The 22999-nt window shown below is 36.7% G+C and overlaps 1 protein-coding gene across 1 annotated transcript in view; it reads left to right on the top strand.

Moving 5' to 3' along the window:
* The window catches only part of Oseg6 (intraflagellar transport protein Oseg6), a 690115-nt gene that overhangs the window by 177908 nt on the left and 489208 nt on the right, over nt 1-22999 (top strand). The window contains exons 11-13 of the mRNA XM_090372456.1: nt 2892-3006; nt 16972-17078; nt 22366-22488. Coding sequence (XP_090228582.1) covers nt 2892-3006; nt 16972-17078; nt 22366-22488 — 345 coding nt within the window. The remainder of the gene's footprint in view (nt 1-2891; nt 3007-16971; nt 17079-22365; nt 22489-22999) is intronic.

Raw genomic sequence — 22999 nt, 5'->3', positions numbered from 1 at the left:
ATGACAGTGAAGATGAAACTGACAGTGAGTCATCTGGCAGTGAAAATTTTGATAGTGATTTCAACTGCATTCTGCAAACACAAATACATTTTAAATACCCTTTTTCTCTCTATGAAATAGGCACGTATTAATTCTTCTGAAAAATGGCTCTTTTTAGGGCCAAAATTTTTGATAATGAATAACAGTCATTTATAACTTTTCATACTTGACTCATGCACTAAAAATCTGCAGATAAAAGACCCACTAGGTGGCAGCAATCACAGTGTATTGATGCAGGATTTACTTAAAGTTGTAATTACCATCAAAGATAAAGAAAAGGGTTTTTGTTTTCATAAAGGTTTGAAAACTGTCTGAGACAATGGTCTCAGACAGTTTTTAAATTCTGTACAGTGGACCAACTGATGATGTTACCATCAGCAAATTTTAAATGGGAAGCATACAAGGAAATAATCATAAAAGCTGCTAGGCTTTTCATGCTAACCAAGAAATACTGTTCAAGGCTTAGACCTAAATGGATGTCAGGTGAACTAATGGGATTCATGGCAGAGAAGAAAAATGCATGCAATGTATAAAAATTATCAGATGATAACAAAATCCCCTTTCTGCAGATGTCTATTCACTTCCACAGCAAACTTTCATCTGTTGTTGTGGAAGTGAATAGACATTAAATTCAAGGAAGATCTAGACAAACTATTTGAGCAGATGAATAGACGAAATGAGAAAGGATTTTTTTTTTATGTTGCATCTTTTATTAAACCATATTAAAGTGTCATTTTTAATTAAACTATTTACATTTTAAATACAGACAATAGGACTACAAAAATTTTAAATATTATTAAGTTAAACCAAATTCAGGAAGACTCTGCAAAATTTTTGTGTTAGTATACGGTTTGATGTTGTGCACCCATGGGTGCAAAATGTCATGGTGGCTTGGGGATACAATTGTCAACTAGCAACTTTCAGAAAATCTGAAGTTAGATGAAATAGATATATTCTTGCATAACCATATCCTTCAGCTATCATATTTTGAATACTCTTCAGCACCTAAATTTTCAATACAACATATCTTCATTAATTTGTTATTGGATTATTTGAAATATATCACATTTCATATTGGTACCATTTTCCAATCAGTAATATAAGGTTTTATATGTATTTTTTTATATGGATTGTTCTGAATAATCCATAAACTGAAAGTTTGAATTAGGTCTCATTACTTGTGATTAGCTTGTCTAATTTGAAAAGATTGCTGAAAACAACTACAGTCAAATGTGATTATAAAAATTAAATGGAGCTATAATGAAAATTTGCCAATATATAGCACCTTTAAATTTTACATTTCCATTTTCTTTCCAAAGAATTGAATGTGAAGTCACAAAAAAATTGTGTAACTCTAACTCACATTATTGTTGTATGTATTTTGTTTACACTTCTGAAAAAAAAATACATTGATCACTAATGATACAAAATGCATGATTTCCCAGTACAGATGCTGTGCATTTTCAAGTCACTGCATGTACATGCTGAATTTGAGAGAAAGTAATGTTGAATGTGCTTCAGAGAAAAAATGCTTTCCTATTGGACAGTTTAAAAAATCCATTATAATACTTCTTCAGAAATTACAATGAGGTATGTGAAACCGATACGCAGTACTAAGTACTATAGGTTCTAATACCTTTTGTGTTTAGGGTTTTTGTTAAAAAAAAATGTGGCATGTGTGCCAAGCACGCATGGTAGATGGTTTTATGTGAAGCATCCTTTGTGTTTCTTTTAGGTATTTTTATTTGTATATATTGATTAGGAAATAAAAGAGCTTTTGTATTGTGCATTTGTGCGCTCATCAAACAGTAAGCTCTGTGGTGTATTGCAAATATTTTCTGTGGTATTTATCTGGCTAATTTTGCATTAGTCAGGTAAATCCCGAGTTTTCTCAGGATTTTCTTACGACTGGCTTTCGTTTTACTTATATTGTACAGCAATTTCAGAACAGTAGCACGCATTCCTGTGCCGCCAGTAAGCGAAATGTGATTTGCCGTCCTAAATGCAGAATACTGAATCCACGAAAATAATTCACAAAAACAATATTGAAAAATATTTCGGCACCCTGTTGAACTGCCGCCCATAAGTTTGTCTACTTGCGGCGGCCATATGTCAGAATGTAGTTAGTTCGCAATTACTGCTTGTGTTTTCCACTTGATTTTTTAAATTAATTTATATAATTAGTAATGAAGACTTTTTCTGTGCCTTTCTTTCAGCTCAAGCACTAATTTATTAAAAAATATGTATAATTTGCACACTTTTTGGCATACATGAGAAAACTCAGGATAGCCCAAGTGGGTTAATTACTCCCATGTATTTTCTACAAAAAAAATTAATAAATAACACAAAAAACTATAAGTATTTGCATGATGCATACTTTTAATCTGTAAAATAAAAAAAGTCGATCCGTTATGGCACATTTTCAGGAAAAAAAATGTTCCGGGAAGGGGTTAATGGAAAAAAAATGTTGTTTTAAAACCTTCAAAACCTGGAATTTGTATCAGGCTTGGGCAGAAATAAATATCTTTGCTGTTGATACTATTCAATTAGTAATATTTCTGTAGAATGAGAGTAATGAGAGAGGACAAAATATGCAGTTGTTTCTCAAGTAAGGCTCAACAATTCTGCAGCATAAACCTAAACTTACACGAAATAGTAGTCTCACAAAGGGCTTGCTGTTTCTGCTGGTGAGAGAGTTTTTCCTTTACGTTGTTAAATAAACTCCCTAAGTGCTCTCATTCCAGATACATTTTACTTTGTTTCAATGTTGATAAAATTCTGTCATTATTATACTTAAAATAATCATATTTAATCTGTAAATAGTATTAATTATAGTATCATTCTTTTTAAAGGAACCACTTACTTTACTCAAAGTAGCTGTTGAACCAAACTTCTTAGCATTAGGACCATACCATGTTGCTGTAGGAATGAATAATAGGGCATGGTTTTATGGACTTGGAGAAAGAGGTATTTTGTGATTGGTAGATTTATGCCTACATTTTATCTTTATTGAAGTATTACTTATATTATTAAACATTTAAAATGTAAATGATTTGTTATTATTATAAACAATTGATTAAATTTTAAAACAAATTAAATTGTTTGGTTTTGTTATTCTTCTTTTGACTTGTTATGGCTTGGACTGCAAAAATGTTAATTGCTGATGTATATGTTGTTACATTGCTGATGTATATGTTGTTACTTTTGGCCACAATTACTGAATGATGTATTACTTGATTAATTTATGTACTACAAACTTGTAGCAGACTTGAAAATTAATAGAGTTTTCACATGTCCATACACATGTGAAAAGTGTGGCTATTCAAACACCTATGTATTTGAACTCTTTCAGTATTATTCACTTATAGTGAATAATACTGAAAGATTATTCACTATAAGTGAATAATCTTAAGTAATCTTAAGAACTATAAGTACATTATACAAAAGTACCATTATCTTGTGGGTATGAAGGTTAGTAGAAATGAAATAAATGTATATTTTGTGAGACAAAAATTAATTTCCTTTCCTAATTCAACAAACACTAATTCAGAATAACAATCTTTTTTTGTTACTTTATATTTGTTTGAATGTATCTGGGCATATAATTTTATAACCTTGCAATATACTTTATATTCTTAATTAACTGCATTTATTGGCCATAAGCAAATTCATAATTGTTATCAAATATAATTTATGCATGAGTATTGACTTAATTTTTCAGTCAGGAAGTGGTGTGAAACAACTTTCTCTTTAGTTGATGTAAGCATAGAGAGACACCTAATCACTCACATACATATGTTACGGAGAAAGCCTTTCAGATTTTTTAGAAAAAGCACTCCCCACCTGTAATAGATATACAGGGTGTCCCATTAAGAAACCATACAAACCACACTTCAGATTTATATTTGAATAAAAAATTATTAAAACCCCTCTTCCTTTTCCAATTGAACATGTGAAGAATTCCTAATGAAGTATAAGGAAGTAAAGAGTTTGTACATAGAAAGTGACATAAGAAAGAAGTATTTTATAAAATAGCAGTACTTTTTGAACACTTTCCTGACAGATGAAAGATGGCACCTCTGTAGCCAGGTGGGCAGGAGCAGCGGTGCATAGCACATGCTTCTTGATTAGACCGGGGTTCGAGACCACCTAATATGGAGGATGCGGAAAGGTCAGGGAATGACCACCACATATCCCCGGAGCAATATGGCCTTAGTTGCTAATGCTCCTAAAAAAAACCCAAATAACAATAATAAAAGAAGAAAGATATGCAGATGACTATTTTATTTATGGATTTTGCAGTGGAAATTAGCAGCCTTAGAATATTTTTCATAGTTTCCTATTTGCAAAATTTCAAGTAGACTGGTATTCTGCATTGTGTATCAGAGGTGAGAGAAACGAGATCATGCAGATCTCCATTTTGTTTATGGATTACCTTTGCAAAGCAATATCAAGCACAACATGAAATACTGAAAAGCACGAAACATATACCGCATAGTTGAAAAAATAAATAAGCTACACTTTTGTTGGAGATTAGTGTATTCATTTTACAAAGTATTTGTCACTGCATTATTAGAGAGGTACAAATGTCCAATAACTTTCTCTGCTGTATTAGTGTAACTTGAGTGTACATCTAGCAAAGCTTACATAAAGATCTTTCTTCATAACAGTAAATTAAAATTCTTTATCAGAAGACTGCTGCTCAAATAATTTTTTGTTATTGAATTGTTGCACATTGCTGTGTGCATATTTTATTTTTTTGTGCCTTCTGAATTTTTAAGTTTGGTATACAGTGTCTTCCAACTACTCACTATGTGTGATGATAGATGACTCCCAGCTGGAGTTTCTCCACAGAGATTGTGTGAAAGACTCTGTTCTTTCACCCATTCTTTTTCCAACTGAATATTAATGTCTTTTTCCTTTGAATTTAAATTTGCCAAGCACTAGGAAAGAATTTCCTCCATACAGGCATTCTGTGTTGAACTTTTTCATCCATAGTTCTAAATACTTATGACTGGATGCAAAAGCTGAAATAAACTGGCTCAGCAAAAACTAAGTCAAGATTTTTTTGTTCTGGAACATCAGTCATAAGGGTGCCAGATATTCAAGTTGGGATGGAACATATAAAAAAAAAAACACCGTTTGTCAAATGGAGTCCAATTCACACGGGTGGTCTCACATGTGATAAAATTTGTGGTGTGGAACTGAAAGATAATGCAGATTTTATGGATTTAAAAGAAAAAATTAAAAAAAAAAAGGAGTTTAATGTTAGTAGAGAGACCAGTAAGTTTCCAAATTTCATACATAAATTGAGGAAGAATTGGAATTCTATGCATAAGCTGGAATTTCAGGATCAAAATAAATCACAAGGAAAATTGTCAATGGGTGTAAGCAGAGAATCTTCTGAGGCTTCGGTCTCCGGAGATGCAGGTGAGAAAATTATGGAATGGGAGGAGGTTCTCTCAGGTAATGCTTTCATGTTGGCAAATTGGATAGTGAGAATGATAGGGATGATGAGGGTACTTCACTTTTGACACCATGTAGATCGTCTGAATATCCCATCAGAACACACCATCAAAGGCGAAAATGGTATGGTGGGGAAGAAAGTTCAGTTGGATCAGTGTGTTCATCGTGCAGTAGGTCTCCTCTCCTGCTTTAAGAAGAAGCAATAGGACAAAAGTTGAGATCAATACTCCTGAGAATGATTCGGTTGAGGAATTAAGTAAAGTTAAGAAAAATGTTCAGAGTGATATGGAGTTGGCTGAGGGAAATAAAATTACTTCAGTAAAAATTAAGATAGGAAATGACACTGAAGCAAGTATTTTGTTGTGTTCAAAGGGAATTAGGAGCGAAAAACATTATGCAGCATATTAGAAGGCAGCACTTCAATGACAGCCACGTGTATTTCAGCCAGCTGAATAGATGAAGCCATGCTGAAGCTGTTAATGGCCAAGGAGAGGACACCAAGTTGGAAAGAGAAACATGGTCGCAAAGTGAACTGAAAGATGCCCAAGGCAACCCAGACCTTCAAGTTGAGGCAAGTTATGAAATAAACAAGATAACAGAGTCAACAGAAAATATTGACCCAACCCTCCTGGATGGCTCAGTGCTTCAACAGGCCGTGACCCTTCAGGTCCAACTCGATAACATAATGAAACAGTCCAGCAGCCAAATCACCACTGTGTTGTGTGGAGAGATAGTACGCCTTTGGACTAAACTGGAAACAGTCTTATTGAATGTACATTAGCATTAGTAGAGGCATATGATGCAAGAAAGCAAGCTTATGCAGCATCAGCCAAAAAAAAAAAAACCTTCCACTTCACCCCTCCGATCCTTCGAAATACCTGTCCAGCTGAGCCTCAAATTTATTTAGGCTATCAACTTCCACAACAAGGGATGGAAGTCTGTTCCACCAACCAACTACCCGCTGGCTAAAGGCAAATTTTCGCACATCTATCCTACATCTGTCTTTCCTCAATTTGAATTTATTCCCTCTCAGGTGATTATTCTGAGCAAGAGGCAGTATCCCATCAGCATTGAGCATACTCAAGCCATTCAAGGCTTTGTACACCTCTATCAGATCACCTCGCCGGTGCCTAGTTTCCAGACACTGTAATTTGCAAAACTTAAGCCTTTCTTCGTAAGAGCAACCCTTCGTCCATTCACTAACCTTGTTGCCCTTCTCTGTACTCATTCCAGCAGCTCTACATCCTTCTTGAAATGAGGCCTCCAGACCTGTATACAGTACTCAAGGTGCGGCCTGACCATTGCCTTATACAAGAGAATAATCACCTCCCTATCCCTGCTAGAAAAATTCCTGTATATCATTGATAAGACACCATGAGCTACTCTTGCAGCCCGTCTGCACTGCTCAGAGAACTTCATATCCGCCTGCACAATTACCCCCAGGTCCTTTTCATTCTCTACCACTGTCAGTGTAGTACCACAGAGTTGATACGTTGCTCTGGGGTTACTGTTTTCCATATGTAGTACTTTACATTTGTCAATGTTAAGCTTCATTTGCCACCTTTCAGCCCATCTGCTCAACCTTTCCAGATCCTGTTGCAGTAGCATAGTGTCAGTAGTGTCCTTAGCAACCCTGCCAACCTTTGTATAGTCTGTAAACTTGGACATTAAGCTTGATATACCATCATCAATATTATTTATAAATACAGAAAACAACAATGGACCCAACACTGAACCCTGAGGGACTCCACTAATAACATTAGTCCACTAATAACATTAGTCCACTAATAACATTAGTAACATTAGAGCAGTGTCCGTAGAGAAAAATGCAGCAAGATTAGAAGTGTATCTTGATGGTAGGGGAAACCAAATGCTACAGTGTACCCCTACCTATGGCAACGCACTGAGGAATCCTGCACAAAACTCCAAATCTGCCTCAAAACAACCACTGCAAAAGACAAAAGTGCTCCTTCCAAAACCAAACCTTGTGGTCCTGAAGCCTGCCACAGAGGATGCTCCAAAGTTGAGTGAAGAAATTGAGACTGCAGTTATAACCAACTTGAGTGGAGACCTTTAAACAACCAAAATCAAATCGATTAGGAAAACCAGAAATACTGGTGTAATAATTGAAACAGAGACTAAGGAGGACACAGCCCACATACTGACTAATACAAGAATCAAATCACTAGGAGTGGTAGCCGAGACACCCAGAAAGAGAGGACCCTCGATCATCATTTATGATGTCGACAGAGAACTCACACCAGACAAACTCAAGGAAGAGCTTTTCCACAGAAATTTGCAGAACAATTTCCCAGACCGTGAAGCAGAAACACTAGTCTTTCCAAAATATAAGACGAAAACTACAAGTGCAAATGCCATAAACTGGATTGTAGAGCTTGTCCCCTCAGCATGCCTCATAATTAGCAACCAAAATAGGATATACATACAATGGGGAAGCCACCGCTTCAGAGGGCATGTGGCAGTCACCAAATGTTTTAAGTATTGCCATTTTGGCCAAACTACGCACACACACACACATGCCCTCAGGCCATTTCTGCCTGTGGCCTTTGTGCCGAACAAGGGCACGACTTCAACCCTTGCCCGAATAAGTCTGCAGTGCCTGTATGCACCAACTGTAAGGCCCAGCGGATTCAGCATAATCATTCAATCAGGGGCAGTAAGTGTCCTGTCTATCTGACATTTAAGAGTATACATCAAACCAGAACCAATTATGGGGTGGTGCTGCCTAAAAAGTTCAACAACAAAGAGTTAAAATTTTTCCAAGTAAATGTGCAGAGGGTTTGCACAGTCATGGAACAGATAAGAATAAAGGCGGATGAGAATTGTGAAGTGATAATGTTCCGAGAACCCTATATCCATAACATAAAGGTAAGGGGATACACCCCTTGCATATAAGATAATACAAAAGGAAGGTGATACCCCCTGGACTGGCATCGTGGTGCAAAACCTGAATGTCACTTACAAGGATAGACCACCTCTGCATGATCTGGACCCCATGTGCACATCTGATCACTCCCCTTGGGGGCAGCTCCACACCATTTCACTTTACTTCAGACCTGGAGATGACATTATGCCAGTGACTAGATATCTCCAAACAGCCCAGCTGGAACTCCCAAACTAAAAGATTGTTGTGCTGACCCAAACTGCCGCTCTCAGTTATGGCACAGCGACATGGACAATCGTCATGGGACTTATAACGGCTAACACAAGGAGGAATTTTTTGACTAATTCAAACCTTACCATTATCGATCTGCCAAATAACCCTGCAACTTTCTCAGCCACCATTGATGCTACCCTCGCCACTAGATCCATAGCTGGCTACCTACTTGATTGGAAAGTTAAAGAGGCATGGACAGCCTCTGATCACAGGGTTGATTACCTTTGAGATGAGACACTCCATTTCACACACTCGGAAATCAAAGACAGCTTGTGCATAGATATGCTATTAATAAAGCAGACTGGGAGTTATTCCATGAAGCGCTGGTTGGTACCACACAAGCACACTTCAACTGGAAGACTCAAGTCAGATAGGACCTGATCAGCATCAATACAAAATCACAAACCTGATTACGGCCGCATGTAACACAGCAATTAGGAAGAACCCTATGCTAGGCACTGTCCCTTGGTAGTGCCTGGAGTTGCAGATGCTTATACGTGAGGTCAATCACAAAAAGAAGACATTCCAGCGGGCCTGAAGGACCTGGTCTGAGGTGGAGGTTGAGGTGCTCTGGTAACAATATAGATGAGCGTGAAACGAATACACTGCTCTCATTTGGAAGAGAAAGAAGAAATATTGGGAGGACCTCATTTTTACAATGGGCAACGTGGTTCCCTGGAGGATGGTCTACAAAGTGACTACTAACAAACTCCGCAGGGGTGAAGTAATTCCCACAACTAAATTATTGGACGGCACAATGACAACGACCTGCTAAAGCACAATAAATAATATCCTTGACTTTATTTTCAAGCAGATGGCCACCCCAACCACCCAGCTCCAAGTTCAGCTCTGTCACGAAAATGAAGCATACTCAACTCAACAGATGGAACCTCCCTTCACTCTGGAAGAACTGACTCTTGCAACTGCCAAGATTAGGAACCGCATGATGTCTGGACTGGACTTACTAGAGCCCGAAATAATAAAGAAAGTGGTAGAATACATCTTTGATCACATACTAAAACTGTTTAACCACTGCCTACACACTGGCTGCTTCCCATATGCCTGGAAAGAAGCCAATGTATGCCTCATCCTGAAAAACCCGAACAAGCCACAAGGCCAGCCAAACTCATACAGGCCCATAGCACTTCTCTCAACTTTTAGTAAACTTTTTGAGCACCTAATGTGTAACAGAATAGTCGCCCACTATAACAATGCAGGTCTACCACCAATCACCAAACCAATATGGATTTAAAGAGGGCTACTCCACTATGGATGCACTGGAAAACATCATCTCTGCTGCCAAAAACTCCTCCACCAAATAATATTTCCTGATGATTTCAATTGATTTTGCCGGTGCATTTGACTCACTTTAGTGGCCACGCATCCTTGGCAGACTCCATACATCCAACCTCCCGCAAAACCTCTACTGTTGCATCAAGGACTATCTCTCACAAAGAAGCATAATAGTTAAAACACCATACAGTTCAGTTTCCTGACAGTTCCACAGAGTTCAGTCCTGGGGCCTGCCCTATGAAATATAGTACTAGATGGCTTTTTAACCATGAACCTACAAGATGTTGCTTCCCAGGCATATGCAGATGATCTAGTCTTTACCCTGGCAGCAGATTCCAGACAACAATTAGAAAACATAGCAAACAGGACACTTATCACCGTGCAGGAATGGGCTGATTATAACCATCTATAGATCTCATCTGCAAAACAAACTCCCTACTGAAAGGGACGCTCCATCCCACAAGACCACCACAAATAAAGATACAGAACAGGACTATCCGATTCTCTTCAGAACTTAAATATCTGAGCATTATATTGGATAGAAATCTCTCCTTCACTCCACACCTGATCTACACAAAGAAATTTCACAACTATGCTGCACTAGTAAATAAAATTTCATGATGAGATTGGGGCCTGAAAAAGCGTGCCCTCTCTCTTTACTGTAAAGCTATCTTTGTGCCCATTATCAGCTATGGATCTGGAGTCTGGTTTCACAAAGCTATTGGCACCTCCGTAGCTAGGTGGGCAGGAGCAGCAGTGCATAGCGCACGCTTCTTGATTAGACTGGGGTTCGAGCCCGTGGCCACCAAATAGGAAGGATGCCGAAAGGTCAGGGAAGGACCACCGCATATGCCTGGAGCAATATGGCCTTAATTGCTAATGCTCCTAAAAACCAAATAACAACAACACAAAACTATTACAGCTATAAACAGGCAGAAACAATGCAATGTGCCATCCTTCTTACTGTTACAAGGGCCTGTTGCACCATCAGCACCCATGCTCCACAGGTGCTGGCTGGTGCACTTCTGATGGACTTGGAGGTTGTCAGATGTGGGCTGCTGCACAGTCTTTCCAAGGGGAGATCCACAATGTGCCTTGGATTCACAACTGATCCTGCCAACAATACCAAGGCAGAGAAAAAGTGGTTAACACAACACTTAATGCAGACTTGGCAGTCAAGATGGACTAATTCTACTAAAGGAAATATCCAAAAAATTCATCCCTGAAATTTCCAGAACCTACCCAGCATCACCTTCCTGGTTCTGCCGTGGCCTGTATGGCTCATTTCTACTTACTGGCGACAGATCAGTCAAAAGAAAATTGGAAGTGCTGGGTTTCATTTATGACTCCCTGTGGCATTGCGGCTCCCCTGAAAACTGGGGCCATCTTATGTACGATTGTGAAATCTGAGGTTATAAGATGCAGTCTTCTTACAAGGATACACTATCTTCCAAAAAACATTGAGCACCAATTACTGGAAACAAAGAAGAATATATTGCCTTGACCCGCTTCACCCAGCACTGGTTCGAGAAGCGGAAAACCCTGTTTAGGACATAAACTTTTAACAATCGGACGATTACTGGTTCTAAAAATCCAGACATCATTTGGACTTGACTCTACCTGCCAAATGGTGACCTACACAATGATCCCTTGCACTTTCACTTTTGTTCCCCTTCTCCTTCCCCCTCTTTTTCCCGATGGAGACATCTCCATCTCACCAAAGGGTACCTTCGCTGTCGTCTTCAAGGCTCATCTTATCTCCCCCTAAACGATATCCTCTTTTTCCTACTCTCTCTCTCTTTCTCTCTTTTTTTTTTTTTTGGTCTCTGTGAAGAAGCTCAGATGACCCTGGCAGAGACCAGCCAGAGATTTTGGAACTGCCTGGCTACTTTCCAGAGGTTAGTAGTGGGCAACATGGAGTCCCATCAGGGATCCATGATGAAAAGCAAGATGACAACACAACCTAATACTACACTTCATAAAACAACACACTACTCACTCTTCTGGCTTTCACAGAGTACTGTTTTATCGCACAGAGTATACAGTGCAGCTGTGGGAAACCACCAGAGGCACCCCCAACTCAAACACTATGCCACTATGTAGTCCAAAATAATCACTCAGGCAAACAGTTTTCATCTGGAACTGTATGCCAAATAAAAATTTGTTTTAACTTTAAAATACTGTTTACAGTTTTATTTAATCGCTTTTAGATCCAAAAAGTTATTATTAACTTAAAAAAAAAAAAAAAAAGAGAGAGAGAGACTTTTTTGTATGTCGCATATATGTGGCCAACGTGGCCCAGTAGGTTACTTTATTTTGTGAGAAGACGTGTTGGCCACATACATGTGATGCTATTATGGCATACATATGAAGGTCGTTTGTGATTAGTTTATTGCATGTGGGACAAGCACTGCAATAAAACTAATTGCAATAAAATAAACTCTCAAACGTCACAATAAGTTTGTCAGTGTTAGATATTTTGTGAAAACAAGTTTGTTAGTGCGCTGTATTATCCATCATATTGTGTTGTGTTTTTCTGCAAGTTTGTACAAGTGTGTTTTAAAAAAAAAAAAATCTAAAAAGGAATGGCTAAAAGAAAATTACTAAAATAAGAGGACCTGAGAGAAATTGCTGGAATTTACAATTAAGCAGAGTTAAACTTCTCACAGGACACACCGCTTTCGAGTTTTTTCAGAAGTTCAACTTTATCTGTTATGGACAATGTACGGTGTTTGCACTTTAGAGAGGCACTTCCTTTATGCATTGGAACCATGGCTGGGGCTAAATGTGAGCAGGTTATAGTAATAATAAATGCAGAAAAACAAATGGGAAGGCTTTCCAGTGTTTACGAGTTTGCGCCAACAGCTGATGCTGCAAACAGCGCCACCAAAACAGTAGCGGCAGGTCCGTGCGCCGGCCCGGGAAATTTGAAATTACGTGTGCGGAAATTATGTCCGAATTAGCGGTGGAACATGATTACCGGTGGGCGGATTAGTGATGGTCGACCTGTACTTTATTGCCAAAATGCACACACACACACACACACACACACACACACACACACACACACACACACACACACACACACACACACACACACACATATTAGTGATGGTCGACCTGTACTTTATTGCCAAAATGCACGCACACACACACACACACACACACACACACACACACACACACACACACACACACACACACACACACACACACACAGCAATCTGTTAAAAACTCAGAGGAGTTTTCAAATGTAAAAAATACAGTCAGACTCACAATACACAGCTGAAAAAATCCCTTTGCCAACATCCTGTTATTTAAAGTGATTCACCTGCTTAACTAAATGTGATCTCTAAAGGTAGAAGTGATGTCCAAGTTCCCTTATGATTTTTAAGTATTGTGCAAACCATGAACAGTGAGTTTTTAATGAACTTTTGAAAATTTTTGTTAAAATGAAGACTTTGTTTAAATCTTCTTAAATATTAATTTGTTCTTATTTTGTCTTAGTTACCCAATACAGTCCATTCTGGTTATTTGGGACACATCGGGACTAGGGCATTTTGGCTCGATTAAGTGGCTGCCCCAATTATCCGAAGTTTCACGTAAATAGTTAAAAATACAATGTACCCTCCCCTTTTTTACAATTGGTTCACTGTACAATCAAATCACGTTACGACGAACTCAACATAGTAAAGTACCATTCACTATACGATGTGCAGTAAGCGCCGGTCATTGTGATCATGTTTGTGAATTGAATTTTAATTCTATTAAACAGTGATTATAATTAGTGAAAATAGGAGTAATATTATCCACAGGCTATAAAAGCAAAGATATATTAAGCAGAAATTTACCCTTTATTACCTTACCAATTAAAAAATACGTGAAAATCGGAAGAATATACATGATAATCGGAATAATTAATACGTACTGTAGTATGGACATACGAACTTATTTATTTATTTGGTTGGTTTTTAGGAGCATTAGCAACTAAGGACTTTCATCAACCGGTGAAATACCACCACTTTGCTTATTGGAGGCTTGAAGTGGTGAAACCCATGTTTAGTCTCTAGAGCAAAGTTTCCGGCATCCCCCTCTCCCCATACTTCTCCTTCAACCCATGCACGGTACTAAGTACTATAGGTTTTGATACCTTTCGTGTTTGGGGTTCTCATAAAAAAAAAAATATTGCTCCGGGATATGCGGTGGTCATTCCCTGACTTTTCCACATCCTCCGTATTTGGTGGTGACGGGCTCGAACACCGGTCTAATCAAGAAGCATGTGCTATGCGCTGCTGCTCCTTCCCACCTGGCTGGCGCCGACCGGGCTAGCCAGGTGGGTAAAGCACCTGCCTGGCAACCCAAAGGTCGCGGGTTCGAATCCCGCCTCGGGCTTGGATCAAAGTACTGCAAAAACCTTGGGAGGTGCATTATGGCCACAGAAGCCGATGCGCCAACAACTACCAAAAAAAAAAAAAAAAACAATTCCCACCTGGCTACGGAGGCACCACGTACGAACTAGTTGACATTTCTGTTTACTGACATTTGTGGGTGGGGGGGGTTAAAATTTAAAACAGTAAAAAGATAAGCAATCAATAACAAAGAACACGGCACATACAAATTGCAAGTAACACAATATGCACAAGTGAGAACGGAGTAACGAGTTACAAAGCTTTAAAAATACGAATGAAGTGAAGATCTGAAAATTAATTTTTTTATATGATTGAAGATTTCATGGAAATGTAAACACATTTCACCATAATAACCCACAGAATTCCAGCTGTCGGTATTATTGCAAATTCAGTAAGATCGAGTTTACTGTCCGTTTATGATAGATTTCATTAACAGAAAAGCCCAATAAACAGGTGACTGCTAATTGTTTTTATTGTTTTATGGTTGTGACCTCCAGAATTTTGACCAAACCACTTGGTACCGTCGGGGACAATCGTAGGATAATCTCCAGTCTCCTTCCCCGATTAAACGGCATGCTGTCCCAATTAAGCGAAGTAAACCCTGGCTATTTTCTCGATTGGTTTCTGTTTTTTAAGATTTGCCCCAAATAAACGGCTGCCACGATTAACCGGTGGCCCAAATAACCGGAATCCACTGTATTATAGTAAGATCATTTCAAAAATCAGTTCAGAATTTAAAAAAAGTGAATTTTTTAAAATTACTAAATTTGAAAAAAAATTCATATAAAACTCACGTCTACTTCAGTTTTGATGTAATACTATTTTCTACATCTATTTAAGTATCATTGTATTTAATTTCATCAACTGCTGGATCTGAATTCCTAAAATTGCCTAATTTTAAATGTTATTTTCAAACAGCAATCTGTTATAAACTGTGTCTACAATTACTTAGAGATGCAGATAAGACATATCTTCTTTTTGAGAGCAGAACCAGTTTCTTCAAAATTACACACCCATGTTTTAATGGCATGAGTAGATGGTACAGGATATTGATGCTTAAGCTTAAAGTAAACATGAAATAAACATTGAGTGGTTTTGTATTATTTTATTATTATTATTTTTTTTTTTGTACAGTGCCTAAATGGCAAAAGCACATTGTGCACTGCCATTTCATGGTTACTAAATGGCACACTGTGGACAAGAGTGCAGAGTCCAATCACAATATTATGACCACTCCTCAATGTAGACATCACACACGCCTAGCGAATCATCAGAAAACTGGTTTTTAAAATCACCGTTTCTCTGCCACACCCTGTATGTATACATATTAGAGACTATTATTTACTTTGTTTTCACATTTTTTCAAAATTTGAAAAAATTTGACATCTTGAGTGAATATTGCATTTCATGTTCTCATCTTTCTTTATGACAAAACAATATCAAAAACAGCTTGTATGAGACTCTAGTTGTTTACATAACTACTAATAGAGGAAAGCAAGTAAACTTGAGCTATAAACAAACACATGATTTGAAACTTCACAGTGGTATTGGCAAACTGTGATGTTGAAGGCCACTCTTCGGTAAAAAAAAACAGTGGAAGTGTTACAAATGTAGTGGTATGGCATCTGACAGGTTCTTGGATCCAGTTGCTCTGTGAAAACTGGAAAAAAACCACTTCAAAAACTATTGCAGCAAAATATTAACTATACTCTGAAAGGTAAAAAAAATTCAGATGTTTAATTGTTAATTAAGAGTTAATGAAAGAATATTGACAGGTTCCACCTCAAAAACAAAATCAATGGGATTATGTGGAAAAAACATACAAAGAATCAAAATTGTTATTGATGACAAAATAATAGAACAAATATCTGATTTCACCTATTTGGGAAATTTAATATCAAATGAAGGGAAAGACATCCATACTAAACCACAAAAATATAATAAAATGAATGGAACGATTAAACACCACTTCGGAAAACAAATGACAAATGAAACAAAATTATGACTCAGAATCAGCCCTCTTCTACAGCTGTGAGGCTTGGGTCATAAATAAGAAGGATGCGCGAAAACTAGAAGCAGCACAAATGAGATTTTTAAGACCATTATTAGGCTTTACTTTAGATATTCCTGAGAAATTAAAAGTAGATAACATAGTAAATGACATAAAACTGTATCAGAAAAATGGACAGCCACATAGAAAGAGTGAACCCAGACAGAATCCCAAAATTAGCCTTTAACTACAAATCTACAGGTAAGAGAGATGTGGGTCAACTAAGACAATGATGGCTAGATCAAGACCACCTCCAAGAGCTACAACGGAACAGGTCTTAAAAGATCCAAGCCAGACCAAGTTCATGATTGATGATGATGAAAGAATATTATTTTAGAAAGGCACACCTCTCAGGTCCCTCATCACCATAATTTGTTTTTAGTTTTATTACACAAATAGTATAGCTTTCAAAGTAATGTAAAGATAGCAAACTTAATAGTACAACTAAAACTGTAGGATGCAGTATTATTTCTGCCTTTTATATTTTATTTATATGTATTCGTAAATTTTAACTGTGAATTACCACTTATAAATAGGTCCTGTACCAATACAAGATCGTGAATATCTTGGAACTATACATGGCATGAAGCTAAATAGTGATTATGCATCTGTTTTAATAGAAGGCAAAGTACACCTTCATATGGTAAGTTGCAGTTTACTTGTTCACTGTCATGCATTGTTGTAGGTGCGTTTGAAAGAAAAATAGATGTTAAGTTTTAGTTTTTATTTGAATTTTGAATGTACTAGTGGACTTATTTAAGTTTCAGTTTTATTTAACTGTAGTTTTGTAATATGAAAATAGCCTTAAACTACAGACAATTTGTGCATTCAGTGCATCCCCCTTAGAGGTGCCTCCGTAGCTAGGTGGACAGGAGCAGCAGTGCGTAGCACATGCTTCTTGATTAGACCGGGGTTCGAGCCTGTGCCCACCAAATACGGAGGATGTGGAAAGGTCAGGGAATGATCACTGCATATCCCCCTGGAGCAATATGGCCTTAGCTGCTAATGCTCCTAAAAACCAAATAACAAACAAACATCCCCCTTAGGATCCCTCTATCCTTATTGTGTGTGCATGCTGGAGGGAGGGATATGTCATACTTACCAATCTCCATAGTTTTACAGAAGCTCTGAAATACTGTGGAATGGATTTACAGATTTTTTACAAAAAAATCAGAAAATCCCTGGCAATCACTACCTGTTAATGTGTAAAATCCAAAGTTTTTGTTCCATAATTGGAGAAAACTAAACAAAATGGAAAATTTCCAAGGCAGACTGAGCAAATATAGCACCCATATACAGTAGCAGACAAAAAAACTGCATCACCTTAAAAAAAGTAATATTTGTAGAGAAACGTATAAGATATTGTTTGATTACAGTAATTTTGTTTGTCGCAAAGCAACGCTATTGCGTCACATAACGTTTCTATTGCATCAGAAAGTAATTGCAAGGGGTATTACATCAGCTGTTTCTATAAATACGGCATTGGAAGGGTATACACTCTCGTCAGTATCCTGTTTTGTGGAGGTGTAAGCATGGCTCCATATGTTCAGTTGACACCGAGGGAAAAAAAAGTGCAGCTGTTGCTCTGTCCCAGAGAGGGCTTTCTACGTGTGCTGTTACTGATTAAATAGGCTGCCACCAGTCAACAGTATTCCGGGTGCTGAAATTAAAGTGTGAAACTAGAGATGTGAAGAGAAGACCTGGATCAGGTTTTAATGAGAGTGACTATGCCTTCCCAAGATCGATATTTGAAACAGCAATGCCTTTGTAATCACCATGCTAGTCACCATGCTCCTGATATAATCACTTTATAATCACCATGCTCCTGATCTTAAACTAGACTTTGAGATGGCCTCTGTTGTTGAAACAAGTGCACGAACTATCCAAAGACGGCTTTCAGAATGTGGTCTGTATGCCTATCGGCCCAAGAAGAAGAAGCCTTTGTTGACCCAACAAATGATGAAGTAACCAGCTTGGGCTAAAACGCATGTTTCATGGACAAAAGAGAAATGGCACGCCATTATCTTTTCTGACAAATTGAAATTCAACCTGCATGGCTCAGATGGGAAGTGATATATTGAAATGACGAAAATCGGAGGCATACCATCCTGACTGCATAACACCGACTGTAAAATTCCCCACAGGTCAGATGATCTGGGGATGCATAACAAGCAAAGGGGTGCGGTGAATTACGTTTATTAATGGAGCTGTGAATGTTGAAACCTACACTGCTATCTTGTAGGAGTGCTTGAAACCTGTTATTAGGGATCACCACACAGATGTCCAAAACTGCATTTTTCAACAGGACTCAGCACCTTGCCACACAGCAAAATTGGTAAGTTTTATGCTATTTAGATTTAATGATGAGTATGCCTTCTTGTCTCACAAGGCTTAAAACTTACTTACACCAATGTTTTCCTTCGTTTTTCTCCCTTAAGGTGCAATCATAGTTCCGAAATGCTGGCGTTACAGTGTTGGACTGGCTCAGCAACAGTCTGGATTTTAACCCTATTGAAAATTGCTGGTACATAATGTTGTCTAAAATTGCTCAGAAGAACCCAACAAGTAAGATTCAGCTGCAGGAGAGCATTATAAATGTGGTGCCACAAAATTGATTAACTCTATGCCAGATCGTTGCAAGGCTGTAATTGCAGCTCGAAGAGGAACAACGAAATATTGAGGACTTATTTTGCTTATTTACAGTACATAATACTATTATGTTAACTTGTCATTTCAGTTTGTACACGTAAATGCAATAAAATGTATGTTTGGTTGGCATGATTGCCATTTGCACGATTTCTCATATTTCCATTAATTATGCATTTCCTAATTGCCATAAATATTTCCATTAATTATTCATATACCTAATTGCCATAAATATCTTCCCAAAGGGAAGATATTTATGGAAATTAGGTATATTAGGTGGAGTCTTTTTATTGGATTTCATTCACAGAGATATATATCCCGTCTAACAAATGCATTTTGAACATTTCTGCAACCCACAATGCAGCGCAAAATACATTATTTGCAAAATTCACAAGCGATGCAGTTTTTTTGTCTGCTACTGTGTCTTTTGATAGTTAGGTCATTGAATCTTATTCTGTTGACACCATCACAAATCATATATCAATAGCTGCATCTACAGTAATTGCCCAATTTCAGCTAAGCGATCATAGACATATAAATCAGAGCTGCCCAGCTGACGTACTGGCCTGATGGTATTTTAGTGGCCAGCATTCTCCTTGTAAATTATTGTAATGCTCATATAAAATGTAAGCTCTACAAATATGATACTCTACAATATATGAATGGTTTATAAATAGTATTAATATATTATTTTATTACTAGTATATACTACTGCATAATATTGTAGGCACTGCTTACATGAATGTTCAATTGAATAATTTTAGTATGGATTATATACTAATATTTCTGTTATCAGCTGTGGTTATTATAGCAGAGGCTACTGGTTTGACTACACGGCCAGATGGTCTCGTTAGTACCTCATGCAGTTCATCCACAAAGTTACTTTGAAGTCGTCTTCTTTCAGTCACATAGTTCCCTGAGGAGCTGTTGTGGCCACCAAAAATTCCTCCAACTGCATTGATCATGTGCAATATGAGCGGCATCGCAAAATGTCACGCCCAAAAGTTCACCGATCCCATCCTTCCACCTAGTTTAACAGCAGTTTTTGGCGCTGGTTTTGTTATGGTCTCTGTAGCATCAGAAAATGTGGTGGTATGCCATTACCTACCACATGGCCGATTTTCAAAGGGGCCAGCTTTGAAGGTATTAGGGGATTATTATTACCTAGTTCAAAGAACTGATATGGTAGTTCAGCTGAGAAACTCTTTATTTACTTACAATTTATAATTTACAGTCAGGTTTATGTGGTTGAATTGACCTGCTACAGACCATGGGGTCGGATGAAACAGAAATAGTGGCATTCCTTGTTCTTGACTTATGAATTTTTTAATTTACATGTTACTGTAGCTCAAGCAAACACAAAAATTACTATTGTCCTTATTATGTGCACTCATTATATTTGGTTTATAGTTTTTGTTTTATTACTTTTCTTTGGTTTATTTGTTTTCAGTGCAATACATATACTACAGCCATGGGAAAAAAAATGACATAAGCTGGAACATGAAAATAGAACATTTCAACAGCAATGGGAAAATGATTATTTTTTTAATGAAAACAGGAGAAAACTCCAGCGTCTTGGATTTCTTCATAGTTTTTTTAATCCCCAAGGAGTTAAATTGAAAAAGACATTACTCATCTTGCTTTGAAAATAAACTTAAAAAAATATGAAGGTATATCAAGAAGCACATTGTGGAGAGATTATAAGAAAACGCTTAAATAATTAACTGGGATGTTTACTAAAGTAACAGATTCAAAGATTAAGTTTGACAGCTAATTACACATTAGCATTTTTATCACGTCTAAGAAGCTTTCAGTGACGTATCCTTGTCAGAAAATGTGCAATTGAAATAGTAAAAGTGTTTCGTTATGACAAAAACATCTGATCAGTTTTTCCCTCACTGAACTGTGGCAAGGATGGGTGAACGTGTGATGGAAAAATTGAATGATGTTATTAACACATGCTTACTTCTTGATGGGTTTGGATGAAGGTAAAATCTGGAGAGATGTGAATTGAGCGCAACTTTTTGACCAGCGAAGAACTACTTAAGACTCCTTTGGAACCACCAAAGGAATTGAAGTTTATGAAGCTGTGCAGAATAGTGTGACAAAATTTGAAGATTTTGACAAGTGTTCATGCATTGTTATAGATCAAACCAAGTCTCTGTTTGGTGAGCAGAATGGATGGTTGGGACCTTTTTACAACAAAATGAGGTGAACCTGTTTTAGAATTCATTGCATCATCCATCAAGAAATATTATGGTGAATGAAAAAATCACCGAAAAAGGATAATGTAACAAAAATTGTGATAAAAGTGATAAATTTAATTCAATGCAGCAATAAGTTGCTTTTGTATCACAAGTTCTGTGAATTTTTAGAAGAAATGGATGCTGTAAGAAAGCAACTTATTGCTACCTTGAATTAAATTTATCACTTTTTTCACAATTTTTGTTACATTATCCTTTTTCAGTTTCTTATTTTTATTTATTTATATTTCTGTTAAAATTTATATTTCTTATATTTATATTTCTGTTAAAAATCTTATTTTTAACAGTAATGTAGTTGTGTCTGATTTAATTCTACATTCCAAAGTAAGATGGTTGGGTACAGGGAAATGAATCAACAATTACTTCCTGTTAAGAAGTGAAATATACTCATGGTTTTGAGAGATAATTAAATCAGACACAACTACATTACTGTTAAAAATAAGATTTACTGTTACACTTACTCTTAAAACAAAATGTAGTTTATCAGACATAACCAGTTTTCACTGAGTGTTATTTCACACAATAAATTCTTTACTTGCTTTAATTATGTTTTAAGTCACTTACCTTTTTTTTCAATCAGGACAAAATTTATGTAACTATAAATATTATAATAAAACCTAATTCTGCCTTCTGAAACCTGCACAGCTTATTTTATTGATTTTTAAAAATTTGCATATTTTCGAACTGATCTTTTCATATCCTTATATAGGTAATAGTTAATGTATTGGTTAATCAGTTTGTACTCAAGAGAGAGCATTCTTTTCAAATTTTTTTTATGCATGTAATGTAGTGTTTGGATATATATATATATAAATTATATTTATTGTACATATCAGGCATTGCCTCTTTCTGTTATATTATAAATGTATTTCTATTATAAATTAATTTATGTAAATATCCATATAGTACCTTCATTTAAAGTTTCATCACAGTCTGTTTATAATATGAATTTACTACATATTTCACAAAGTGTTCACAAAGCATAAATTAGACAAGTTGACCAATTTTGTTTATTTTTAGATAGAATTAGACCATGCAGAAGATGAAGAAAAAGAATCCCGGCTATTTCCAGATGGAGATTACAGTAATATCCATATTACCTGTCATGCTTTGACAAATGAATTTTTAATATTTGGAACAGATGTAAGCTCAATTATTAACATACATATATGATGAATAAATGACTTCTATATAAACTGTATATTATAGATCTCATATACTTATAAAAATGTATATTTATACACTGTTGATATTGTAGATCTATTGCGGATCTCATATACTTATAAATAATATATATTTGTTTGCACTGTTGATAAAAATATATATTCAGAGTGGCAGAGCTTAATGTTTCTTTTACTTCATTTCTGTGTGTGTGACTTTAGTATGTAAAAAGTACATTTGTGCTAGAGGATTGATGTTGCAACTGTATGGGTTCCTCATCATTAAAGAGATCAGAAAAGGTACAAGGAAACGAAAACTGGATTTTTAATGAAATTTCATAAAACTGCTTCTTTGTATAAAATGTTATTAGTATTGGAGAAGAAAATAAATATTTTAATCAGGGAGCCATTGGGTACTGAATTTGGATGAGGTTCTGATATGATGAAACTGTAGCTTAGACCTTATTACATTAGATATTTTCCCCACATAAATT

The sequence above is a fragment of the Mastigoproctus giganteus genome, chromosome 1 (genome assembly GCF_048544385.1).
Source record: "Mastigoproctus giganteus isolate SK-2022 chromosome 1, ASM4854438v1, whole genome shotgun sequence".
Classification (NCBI taxonomy): Eukaryota; Metazoa; Arthropoda; class Arachnida; order Uropygi; family Thelyphonidae; genus Mastigoproctus; species Mastigoproctus giganteus.
The sequence above is the reverse complement of the archived record's forward strand: the minus strand, read 5'-3'. Positions and strand labels throughout refer to the sequence as shown.